The 13,055-nt window shown below is 32.1% G+C and overlaps 1 protein-coding gene across 1 annotated transcript; it reads right to left on the bottom strand.

Annotated features, from left to right (window-relative positions):
- Positions 1-9,886: 9,886 nt before the first annotated feature.
- LOC142551680 (uncharacterized) lies at positions 9,887-12,459 on the bottom strand. Its single transcript, XM_075661050.1, has 5 exons — positions 12,175-12,459; positions 11,091-11,189; positions 10,886-10,994; positions 10,735-10,814; positions 9,887-10,272 (listed from the first exon to the last, which is right to left on the bottom strand). Exons 1-5 carry the CDS (start codon positions 12,357-12,359, stop codon positions 10,161-10,163), a joined length of 585 nt encoding a protein of 194 aa, XP_075517165.1. The 5' UTR covers positions 12,360-12,459; the 3' UTR covers positions 9,887-10,160.
- Positions 12,460-13,055: the final 596 nt, after the last annotated feature.

Genomic DNA, 13,055 nt, shown 5'->3' with positions numbered 1-13,055 from the left:
AGTCCAAAGGTGAGGCCACCTTTATTTTCTAAAATGTCTCCTGTCCTCGTTCATATATCCATATGCATACATAGTTTATTCGGTATGATGAGACGATAAAAGATGTATGTATGATGTAGAGATTGATATATACGGATACTAACAAGATTTTTTTATTTTTAATCTTTTGTAGAAATTGAGTTAAGCGTTGTATGAAACAAATATGTACGTATAATCAATTAATGTTTCATCGTTTGCAACAAACAATAGCTTAGTGTTTTATATAGCATATATATACAATTGGAATTTATTTTATAAAAATACTAAAACTTGAATTTAAAAAATTAAAAAATCACATTGATTTTTGTAATTTTTATCATTGTTAACGTTCTTTTGAAAGTTTGAACATAACAAATCATAAAATTTAAGCATCCAATATTAGCGTTAGTTTCTACAACGGGTATTGTGTTTAAGTCATTCATAAAAAAATATTATTTTTTATACTAAAAATATTATTTATTATTGTAAATATGAACTAAACCATATAAGTCGAAAAGAAATAAATACACAGCGGCATATGCACACACCAAAAGGGTGTCTGAACATATTGCGGAAAGATGCACCATACAAGTAATTAGTTATGGAAATCATCTTTAAACTGCGCAGTTGTGAATTCTCCGGCTTTACCATGCGGGCGGGACCTGCAGTTAGTGAAGCTCTTGCATACATGGTTTCTCGATGTGCGGGGGTTTTTGAGGCTTGATTATGCAAGAACCGTAGGGCATCTCAATTATTTAGAATTAATTTTTTCATTTCTTTGTAGTTTTTACGTTTGTTGGCATTTTATTTAATTGATTTTACTGATTAGTGTACCAATGTTGACTAAATCTGGAAAATGTCCAAATCATTTTTTTGAATAAATTAAATAATTATAAAATATGAAGTATGCGTGTAAACTTTGTTTTTCTAATGACGTGTAAAAAACAAACAAAATGTCCTTTGAGACGGTCTCACGAATTTTTATCTGTGAGAAGAGTCAATCCTACCGATGTTCACAATAAAAAATAATATTTTTTCATGATAACTCAAATAAGATATATGTCTCACAAAATACGACCCGTGAGACCGTCTCACACAAGTTTTTGTCAACAAACATATGTATATTAAAACATATGTATTCTATTAAAACTTTGTAATATATAAAATTTTATACGATCAAATATATATATATATATATATATATATATATATATATTGTTGAAAAATATATTTAAAATGTGTGTATTGAATATTTGAATGTTGAATATTTGAATGTTGAAAATAAGAGTTGTAAATATTGAAAATTAGTGTGTGATTGTTCAAGCAAGTTTCAATAATACCATTGTCACGGTTACAGATGTACGGGGTCGAGTGATTTCCTGGTCCTCCGCCGGTACTTGTGATGTAAGTAATGATGTATTTTATTTTTGGATTATTTGTAAAGATTTCCTATAAATAGATCTCTCATTTGTGAAGAAAATCACAATTGAGTAGAGAGAAAAATATTATAAAGTGTGTAGTTTGGTAAATTTTGAGAGTTTAAGATTTTTACTTTTTACCATAAATTTTTACTTTTTCACAACACGTTATCAGCACGAAGCTCTAAAAGTCCTCCATACTTTTCCAAGCTCCAAACAGAAGAAAAAGGTAACAAAAGTAATAATATTTATTTTACTGTTTATTTATTGTGTATATATTTAAAATATAATATAATGTTATTATTAGAAATAATAAAAATTAATTTTTCAAAAACTTGTTATAAATCCTGGGAGGATGTTAAGACGACATCCCACACTCCCGGTAAGGGATACGACAAGTATAAAAGCCTATAAGGTTTTTTAAACAAAATAACTTATGACACCTCATTATAATAATGTGATATGATATACATAATTATTTAAACATGACTAATATTATATACATCATATTATTACCATAAAATTATACAAATACATACATTTATTTTTTGTACACCAACGTTCCTAAACCGTAACAAAACGACTAGTTTTTGCCCTATAAATATGATCTCACAAACTATTTCAATCACTCCAACTTTCTCTTCTTCTCTAAAAATTATTCTTCATCAAATTTTTGAAGAAAAAAGAATATGGCTTTCTCAAGGTTATTTTTAATTATTTTGGTTATCATACTCATGAGTCTTGTATTTATCGAAGAATATCCTCCTCGTGTATTTTCTTTATTTTTACAAATGCTTGTACTTGTTGTTTATCCATTACTTTGTATTGCAATATTCATTAACTAATAAAATGCATCGTAATTTTTTTTAGTACCACAATGTCAAATTTGACAAAGCTCGAATTTGTTGCGCTCGACATCACGAGAAAAAAAATTATATGCCATGGACTCTCGATGTAGAAATGCATCTTGAGTCATTGGGTCTAAGTGAGACCATAAAAGAAAATGACATATCAACATCACAAGAAAAAGCAAAAGCCATTATATTTTTGCGTCGACATCTCGACGAGAGATTGAAATGTGAATATTTAATTGTAAAAGATCACATGGCTTTGTGGAAGGGATTAAAAGAAAGATTTGAACATATAAAGAAAGTTATACTTCTGACTGCCCGTGATGAATGGAATATGTTAAGATTCCAAGATTTTAAGAAAGTCAGTGATTATAATTCAGCGATGTATTGAATAATCTCGCAGCTAAAATTTTGTGGACATGAGGTCACAGAATTGGAAATGTTTGAAAAAATATTTTCCACGTTTCATGCATCAAATATTACTCTACAGCAATAATATAGAGTACATGGATTTGTGAGATATTCTGAACTCATCGCATGTCTTCTTGTGACGGAAAAGAACAACGAGCTATTAATGAGAAATCATCAGTCCCGACCCACTGGATCAACAGCATTTCCAGAAGTAAATGCTGTAAGTAAAAATGAATTTAAACCTCGAAACCAAAATCAAATTCAAAGACAAGATTTTGGTCGAGGTCGAGGACGTGGACGTGGACGTGGACGTGGACGTGTACGTGGAATTGGCCGTGGTCGTGGTCGAGGCCGTGGTTTTGAAAACAATAGAGATAGTTATTTTTATAAATCATCTCAAAAGAGCGTCCCAAACCATCCACTGAAAATGCATCATGTAAATACAAGTGTTAATGAGAATCACTCAAAAAGATATGAAAGTTCTTGTTTCAAATGTGGTACTCCAAGACATTGGTCCAAAATTTGTCGAGCCCCTGAACACCTTTGTAATCTTTATAAAGAATCATTAAAGGGAAAAGAAAAGGAGACCAACTTCACTGAACGCAGTGACCGTTTGAGTGATTCAACTCATTTTGATGCTGGTGATTTTATGAATGATTTCTCTGGAAATGATCAATATGTTGGTGGAATAGAAATGAACAATATTGATGCTGCAGATTTTCTCAATGATTTCTCTGAAAATGAACAATATAGTGGTAGAATATAAATGTACAATAATTTATTTTTCATGTATTCATATAATAATGTTTTATTGTACAATTATGATATGTGTTATATTTACATATGTATTGTCAGTAATTTTATTTCATTGCATATTTTTTTGAAGTTCAAATATGGAAAATGCTATGAGCAAAGCTGAAGTTTGCATACCCGATAGTGGTACAACGCACACTATCCTCCGAGATAAAAGATATTTCTTGGAACTAAAACCAACAAAAACAACGGTGAATACAATATCAGGTCCTGTAGACTTGATTAAAGGATGTGGTAAAGCACAATTTTTGTTACCTAATGGTACAAAATTTTTGATCAATGATGCTTTATATTCACCACAATCGACAAGAAATTTGTTGAGTTTTAATGATATATATTCTCATGGGTATGATACTCAAACAATGAATGAAGGGAATGAGAAATATATGTGTTTTATCACATATAAATCAGGAAAGAAATATGTGATTGAAAAACTACCAATGCTCCCTACTGGATTGCATTATACACATATAAGTCCGATTGAATCAAACATGGTAGTTGATAATTCTTCAATATTAATCAATTGGCATGATCGATTGGGACATCCTGGTTCAACAATGATGCGAAGAATTATAGAAAATACACATGGTCATCCGCTGAAAGACCAGAAGATCTTTCAGAATAATAAGTTTCAATGTAAAGCATGTTCTCTTGGAAAACTTATTATAAGACCATCACCAGCCAAAATCCAAACTGAATCACCAATGTTTCTTGAACGTATTCAGAGTGATATTTGTGGACCAATCCATCCACCATGTGGACCATTCAGATACTTTATGGTATTGATTGATGCCTCCAGCAGATGGTCACATGTATGTTTATTATCAACTCGAAATGTTGCATTTGCAAAATTACTTGCTCAAATAATAAAATTGAGGAATCAATTTCTCGATTATACAATCAAGAAAATTAGACTTGATAATGCTGGTGAATTTACTTCCCAGACTTTCAATGATTATTGTATGTCTATGGGAATCATTGTTGAGCATCCTGTTGCTCATGTACATACACAGAATGGATTGGCTGAATCATTGATTAAACGTCTGCAAATGATTACTAGACCAATTATTATGAAAACAAAGCTCCCTATTTCTATATGGGGACATGCAATTTTACATGCTGCTTCATTAATTCGCATCAGACCAAGTGCATATCATAAATATTCCTCATTGCAGCTTGCATTTGGTAAAGAACCAGACATTTCTCATCTGAGAATTTTTGGATGTATGGTGTATGTGCCTATTGCACCACCGCAACGAAAGAAAATGGGACCTCAAAGAAAGGTTGGAATTTATATCGGTTATGATAGTCCATCAATCATTCGTTATCTTGAACCTCAGACAGGCGACGTGTTCACAGCACGTTTTGCTGATTGTCATTTTAATGAGGAAATCTTCCCAATGTTAGGGGGAGAACAGAAACATACCGAAAAGGAAATTACATGGTATGTATCATCATTGTTACATCTGGATCCAAGAACAAAACAATGTGAAAAAGATGTACAGCAAATTGTGCACTTGCAAAGAATAGCAAATCAAATACCAGATGCATTTGCAGACACAAAAGGGGTAACTAAATCATATATACATGCTGCAAATGCCCCTGCTCGAATTGAAATTCCAAAGAAACAAATGGAAGATACTCATGATGTCATTAAACGCCTGAAGCGTGGAAGACCAGTCGGTTCCAAGGATAAAAATCCTCGAAAAAAAAAATTCATAGAGAAACACGATGATCACAAAATAAAGAATGACGTTTCTGAAGAAACACATGATGATCACAAAATAGAGAATGGTGTTCCTGAAGAAACACATGATGATGAAAATGTTCTGTCAGAACCACAAACTGACGAGAATCATGAAATCTCTATCAATTACATTAATACTGGAAAAATATGGAACCGAAAAGATATAGATGAAATTGATGATATATTTTCTTATAATGTGGCAATCGACATCATAAATGATAACGAAGATCATGAACCAAAATCTTTTGGTGAATGTAAAAATCGGCAGGATTGGATAAAATGGAAAGATGTCATCCAGGTTGAATTAAATTCGCTAAATAAACGTAACGTTTTTGGACCTATAGTCCTTACACCTGAAGGTGTAAAACCTGTTGGATACAAATGGGTTTTTATTCGAAAGCGAAATGAGAAAAATGAAATAGTAAGATATAAAGCTCGACTTGTTGCACAAGGTTTTTCTCAAAGGCCTGGAATTGATTATGAAGAAACGTATTCTCCTGTGATGGATGCAATTACGTTTCGGTATTTGATTAGCTTGGCGGTATCAGAAAATTTAGAAATGCGTCTTATGGATGTTGTTACAGCTTACTTATATGGATCACTTGATAGTAATATATATATGAAAATCCCTGAAGGATTTAAGATGCCTGAAGCACAAAGTTCAAAACCCAGGGAATGTTATTCTGTGAAATTACAAAGATCATTATATGAGTTAAAGCAATCAGGTCGAATATGGTATAATCGACTAAGTGATCACTTGATGAAAAAGGGATATGTAAATAATTCAATATGCCCTTGTGTTTTCATTAAGAAAACAACATCCGGATGCGTAATTATTGCTGTATATGTTGATGATTTAAACATCATTGGAACGAATAAAGAAATTCAAGAAGTTGTGTCATACTTAAAGGAAGAATTTGAAATGAAGGATCTTAGAAAAACCAAGTATTGTCTGGGTTTACAAATTGAACAAAAAGAATGTGGAATGTTTGTTCACCAGACAAATTATACAGAAAAGATCCTTAAACGTTTTAATATGGATAAATCAAATCCTTTAAGTACTCCAATGGTTGTTAGATCATTAAACATAGAAAAGGATCCATTCCGACCATGTGAAGATGATGAAGATATTCTTGGTCCAGAAGTACCATATCTAAGTGCTATCGGTGCCCTTATGTATCTTACAAATTGTACAAGGCCTGATATATCTTTTGCCGTAAATTTGTTGGCAAGATTTAGCACATATCCAACAAAGAGACACTGGAACGGAATTAAACATATATTCTGTTATCTACGAGGAACGACGGACTTGGGACTTTTGTATTCAAAAGATGCTAATCCAAGTATAATTGGTTATGCCGATGCTGGATACTTATCTGATCCACACAAGACACGTTCCCAAACGGGATATGTATTTACTCGTGGAGGCACTGCAATTTCTTGGCGTTCACAGAAGCGAACGCTCGTAACAACTTCATCAAATCATGCCGAGATTATTGCACTACATGAAGCAAGTCGTGAATGTGTGTGGTTAAAATCAATGACCCAAGATATCCAAATCTCATGCGGATTATCATTCGACGAGAAGCCTGTGATACTATATGAAGATAATGCTGCATGTGTTGCTCAAATGAAAGAATGATACATAAAAAGCGACAGAACTAAACATATTTCTCCTAAGTTCTTCGCATTCACCAAGGAGCTTGAGAAGAATAAATGTATTGATGTTCGTCACATTCAATCAAGCGAAAACTCATCAGATCTCTTCACAAAAGCACTTCCTACGACAATATTCAGAAAGCATATATATAATATTGGGATGCGCAATCTACGAAATTTGTGAAGAATTGTTCATGCCAACATCAGGGGGAGTTTACGTGACTGCACTCTTTTTCCCTTACTATGGTTTTTATCCCAATGGGTTTTTCCTAGTAAGGTTTTTAACGAGGCAGTATAAAAAACATGTAATGAAGACAATCATTATGATCATCATCACAAGGGGGAGTGTTGAAAAATATATTTAAAATATGTGTATTGAATATTTGAATGTTGAAAATAAGAGTTGTAAATATTGAAAATTAGTGTGTGATGATGTAGGTAATGATGTATTTTATTTTTGGATTATTTGTAAAGATTTCCTATAAATAGATCTCTCATTTGTGAAGAAAATCACAATTGAGTAGAGAGAAAAATATTATAAAGTGTGTAGTTTGGTAAATTTTGAGAGTTTAAGATTTTTACTTTTTATCATAAATTTTTACTTTTTTCGCAACATATATATTCTTTTACCTTAACGTCAAATAACATAATTTCCCAAGCTACTAATTATTAAATTTAAATTTATATATAAATTTAAGAGCCTCATTTTTTGTTTTATTTGTATGGATATGACTCGATGGTCTACTTCCATGATTGGCAGGAAGACTTGCTTTTCGCTTACGCATTTTGGACTTATCAATACATGCCGCAGACGACGTCGTATTTAAGAGATGGGCACCACAAGACTAGTAATTTGAATGATTATAACTGCGTCCAATGAAATAAAGCTTTGCAACACCCTTGTGTTTAGTTAATCTAGTAACTATTCTTCGTCTCATTATATTTTTATATATTTAATCTTATTGTTTTGAATTAATATAAATTAACACAATATTTTAAAATAAAATCAATTACTGTATTTAACACTAAAAATTATTAATCATAAAAACGATTATAAGTTGCATGCATCAAATCACTAGATAATTAAAGTTGAGGAGAGGTGGGTGGGTGAGGCTCTAGCTCAATATATAATATTATGTGCTAGGGAAAATCCTTTTTTCCATATTGTATATTTGTATTTAGCAGGTCTCTTGTGAGACGGTCTCACGAATCTTTATCTGTGAGACAGGTCAATCCTACCGATATTCACAATAAAAAATAATACTTTTAGCATAAAAAATAATACTTTTTCATAGAGGACCCAAATAAGAGATCTCTCTCACAAAATTCGATCCGTGAGATCGTCTCATACCAATTTTTGTATTTTATGTATATTGTGTGTGTGTGATCTTTTCAATCAATATATGTATCTTTCCTTGGATATGCATCGTTCATTTAAACACGCGTGATTCAAATATATAGGAACTAACGCCAGCACTAGATTCCCATGTCCGACAAGGTCGTATTTAAGGATGGGCACCACAAAGATAATTACAAGAAGAATGATGCCTGATAAGTTAAATCAATATATGAATAAAAACATTATTTATAATTAAAAACACATTTCTTTTATAAATCGAGTCAAAGTTGGAGGCATTTTAATTTTAATTTGGAGGCATTTTGCAAGAATAATAATAATAATAATAATAATAATAATAATAATAATAATAATTAAAGTTGAGGAGGGGGCGGGTGGGTGAGGCTCAAGCTCAATATATAATAGCTGTGTGTTATGTTCCAAATTAATATGTATAACTCCTAATTAGTGAATGCTTTGAAGAAGAGTTGAAGGTTCCGATTGGACAAACATATATACAACATTTTTATAAAAGTATTTTTAACAAATTTTTTTTTTATATATATAAAATGCTTTAAAAGTTGTTTGAAGAATAAATATTAGTTTGGATAACTATTTGATAACAATGTTTTTCGAGTTGAAAATGTGTTTTGACAACCGTTAAAAAAAATTATGGTTAAAATAAATTATGGTTATGTTTGAACAACTATTTAATATAAACATCTAATTCTCGTTTAACCAGTGTTTTTTTATTCTAAAATCATCAAAAAACACATCTCAATTGATTTTTATAAACTATATTTAGATAACCCTTTTTTAAAAAATATTTTTAAAAAACGTGTCATAAATTTTTATCCAAAAAACATACTTTAATTTTTTTCGCTTATAAAATACTAAAAATATTTCTAAAATACTTGTACAACAAACCCTTATTTATTGGTGCTAATGTGTTATATTATATATTATATATTATATATCTCCTAAATGGGTAGAACAAATAGAGCATCCAATACTCTCATTAATTCGTATTTGGATCAAATATTTATGGATGCATTTCAAATTCATTGATTAAAATTTCAAATGTATTTTGGCTTGATGGTCTACTTCAATTCTTGGCAGTAAAACTTGCTTTCTTTTAGTCTACGCATTTGGGCTTGTTCACACATTGGGTTCACTTACAAGAGGCCCTTGCTAATCACAAATAACCCAGTGAGACAGGGAATCAATTTTAGTAGACGACTATTTTATTCGAATCATCTATGAAAAAATATTATTTTTTATGTCAAATATTTTTTTTATTATAAATATAAACTGATTAACCGTCTCACGAATAAAGATCCATAATATCATCTGACAAGAGACCTACTCTTATTAATTATGTCCATGGCCATGGATGGCTTTCTAATCTCTATGTAGATCAATTCTTATCATCACCGTGGTTACTTCACATAACAGCTACTTTACTAATAAAACTTCAATGGCATAGGGATACAATTGAAGCATGCATGAATAATTTTTAACAGGCCGCACAATATATGGAAATTTATGTAATCTCCAGTAATTATTTAGATGAATGACATTTACCTATTAGTCAAAAATAGCATTTAACTACATAAACAAGAAACACGTCAACCACGTAAACTCGGCACATAACCAGTTGGATCACTCCTGAGTGTGTTTTCCTTCAGTTAGTCACGAAGAAACGGACAAAACAGAGAATAATCCGAAACAATTACCCAAGCATCTTAAACAAAAACAATCTAAAGCCATTAAATTAATACTTGGAATCAAAACGATGTTAATCTTCATTCTCTTGATTGTGTATCCCAAGTCTAAAAGCTACAACGCCGCATTGTTATGAATGAAGTTGTCCGGAGAAGCAAATCAGAACGTAATCTCTCTAAGTTTCAACGTTTTTTCTTGCTTCCTTTGGCGGCATTTGGCTTCGAAACCATGAGGCTCACAAAAAGGAAGACAACGAGAACCACAGAAACATGTGAACCATAGTTTGCCAGTAACCTCTGCATGGTGAAAGATTTCATTCAAGAGCAGAAAAATGGTGGAGGACAAACCATAGGGGATGCGAAGGAAAAAACTCAGAAATATCAACACATGTAATACTAAAAAGGTAAGAAAGCTTCACCAAGAAATAATGGTTAACAAAACTCTCAAATCCAATCCTCAATCCACAGTTCAAAATTAAAGGAACTAGCACAATGTACGAATACGAGGAATATACATGAAGCCCTTTATCCAAAATACAGATCTCACTAACAACACCCTAATATCGAAGGATGTTCAACGAAAAGGGAAGATTTAGTACCTTTGCCTGAAAGCCATAATGAGATCAATCCATCACATTGAAGATACAAGACAAAAGAAAGAAGTATGTCAGTAAGGATGGCGGAAGCAAATATAAATAAGTGTTATAAAAATATCAAGACACAAAAGTTGCTTTTATGTCCGCAATATAAGTAAAACAAACTTACAAGATTAATTTTTGTCTCTGATGCTGCTTCTGAAAGAATTTTCAGCGGCATAATAGGGGTTGAGTAAGCTTCCTGAAAATAACCAGATATTAGCATCGGTACTGCAACTTGTTCTGGTAATTCAGCATTTGAAAAGGGCAAACCTGTAGCTTAGACTTCATGGGAATTCTATAAGTGATCAAAGCAGGCGCGCCATAGTAAACAGTTTTCACACTCGACAGCAACTCAAATGAATGTGACACAAGGGCACCACTACAACCAAATGCAAATGGTCCACATATAAGTAAAATATAAAGAAACAAAGGATGAAAAAGCAAAAAATCTCTATGAAAAATTTGAAAATCTCACGTATCAAGTCTTTCCCAAGATTTCGAAGTGTTTCCAGTCACAATGTCAAAAACCTCTTGAGCCCAACTATCATCAGTGAGGGTTACATCATAAGCTGTGCTGCAATATATTAAGAAAACATTACTTTTCAACTTCAAAAAACAAATCTATTCAGCTCATAAAAAGTTCAGCAGTTGACCATTTAGGTTAAGGACTGAACAAAACTTCTAACTAAGAGAGACCGAGAAAGTATCCTTGCATAATGCCTGAGATTAGGGTTGAGGCAAGAAAACATTGTGAAATAAATTGTTGCACATGGTTGCTCTTTTATGTTAAGGCACGACCACTGATCCACATCTCCCACATAGAAAACACTGAAACGATTCTGTGATGTTTGACACAAGACGATCATATTTGTCAGCATTGAGTGTACAGACAAGAGCCAAAAGACATGATTTGGTTGCAAAGAATGCCCGGAATAAATTCATTCAAAGATTAACACAATTAAAGTATAATAAATTTGAACAAAAGCCATGTCAATTTAGAAAAAAAAAACAAATGCTAAAAATCTAACATAAGTCGCACAAATCCCAGTTCCTGGCTCTCTGTTAAGTGCTGAGTAATTAAATTCACTTGAACAGTATCAAAGAACAACAAAGCTACCGACTACCAAAGCAAATACACATCACACGTGCAATAGAGTTTGATAATGGATACAACAAATGTCTCCCAATAAAAAAATGCATACAGTGATCGCAAATAAATGGCACACGATCATTTCACACAATTTCCCCAAATCCTCGACACTAATTAAACTCTCAAAGACTAAAAACCTCCATACATTTGAAATTTTCTATTTAGTTTTCAATATTTAAAATTAAATATGTGTGCAAGCAGCGATTGTTTTTCATCCACATGCAATCAGCGACTACTTTCATCTACATGCAATCAATTGAAAACATTTCCGCCTCTTTTGCAACCGAGGATTTGAAGGGTTTACAGAAACAATGCAAAATTCAAACTTTATTTAGCGGGTCCCCTCCTATCTCTAACACGGATCATTAAACAGATGATAAAAATATTCAATAAATCCAAGAGAGCATACTCGGATCCACTGTTGTAAATATCGATGGAGACGGAAACACGTTCCATGTTCTGATTAAGCTTTTTCTGAGAAACTCTCTTGTGGGCAACAATAAATGGAGCCGCCGCCGCCGATTCCGAGAAGGTAAAACAAATGGAAAGTAGAGTCAACACGAAAACGATCGGCAAAACAAGGGTTTTCGCCATTGATCTGGTTCAATAGCTGATGTCTTCGGCAAGTTGAGAGAGAATGCGAGACGCTGCGGATGGAGATCGGAGACCAGTATCCTATAGGATTGGGGATGGATAGTGGGCTTTGCTGGTGCTTATTGGGTTATAAATGGGCATTTTAGCCCAATACTTCTCACTTTCGGCCCATGAAAATTTACAAAATTCAGATGCAAGTATACATGGCTTTGGATATTCCGTTGTGTTCTTTTGTTTTTGTCATGCGCTGGACCGAACGGTTGGTTTGAAAGACTGAGTTTTTCCTTTGTCTTGTGTCATTTCTGATGTAATCATTTCTGATTCAGTCAAATGCAAGTGTTTTTTTAAAAAATACAAGTAAAATAAAATATATGCTAACTTAACTGACTGGTGATTTTTCAATCTATGGTAATAATTTTATGAATTTTAAGATTTTTGAATCGTTAACTTTTATATCAAATATTAACTTGTAGCTCATCTGACACAAAAATCTCAAATTTGAGACGCAGTCTTGAGTTTATAACAATCTCTTCCCCCAACTCAAAAAGGAAAAAAAAAGCTTAACAATATGTGTGAAAGATAAAATTTTTAAACAAATATTGTTTGGGGAAAAACAAAAAAATAAATTCAGAAAATAATAATACAATAAGGTAATAATTGTAATTTAATTAAGTTTTCTAAAATCAATTAAAAGTT

Source organism: Primulina tabacum, chromosome 1 (genome assembly GCF_025594145.1).
Source record: "Primulina tabacum isolate GXHZ01 chromosome 1, ASM2559414v2, whole genome shotgun sequence".
NCBI lineage: Eukaryota > Viridiplantae > Streptophyta > Magnoliopsida > Lamiales > Gesneriaceae > Primulina > Primulina tabacum.
This window is presented reverse-complemented; position numbering and strand designations above follow the sequence as displayed.

Bases quoted from the DNA above. Each gene is read 5' to 3' on its own strand.
- LOC142551680 (XM_075661050.1), bottom strand. From the start codon at position 12,359: ATGGCGAAAACCCTTGTTTTGCCGATCGTTTTCGTGTTGACTCTACTT. The intron at 11,190-12,174 runs GTATGCTCTCTT...AATATATTGCAG, and splicing joins ATTTACAACAGTGGATCCGA to CACAGCTTATGATGTAACCC. The intron at 10,815-10,885 runs GTTTGCCCTTTT...GGTTATTTTCAG, and splicing joins CCATGAAGTCTAAGCTACAG to GAAGCTTACTCAACCCCTAT.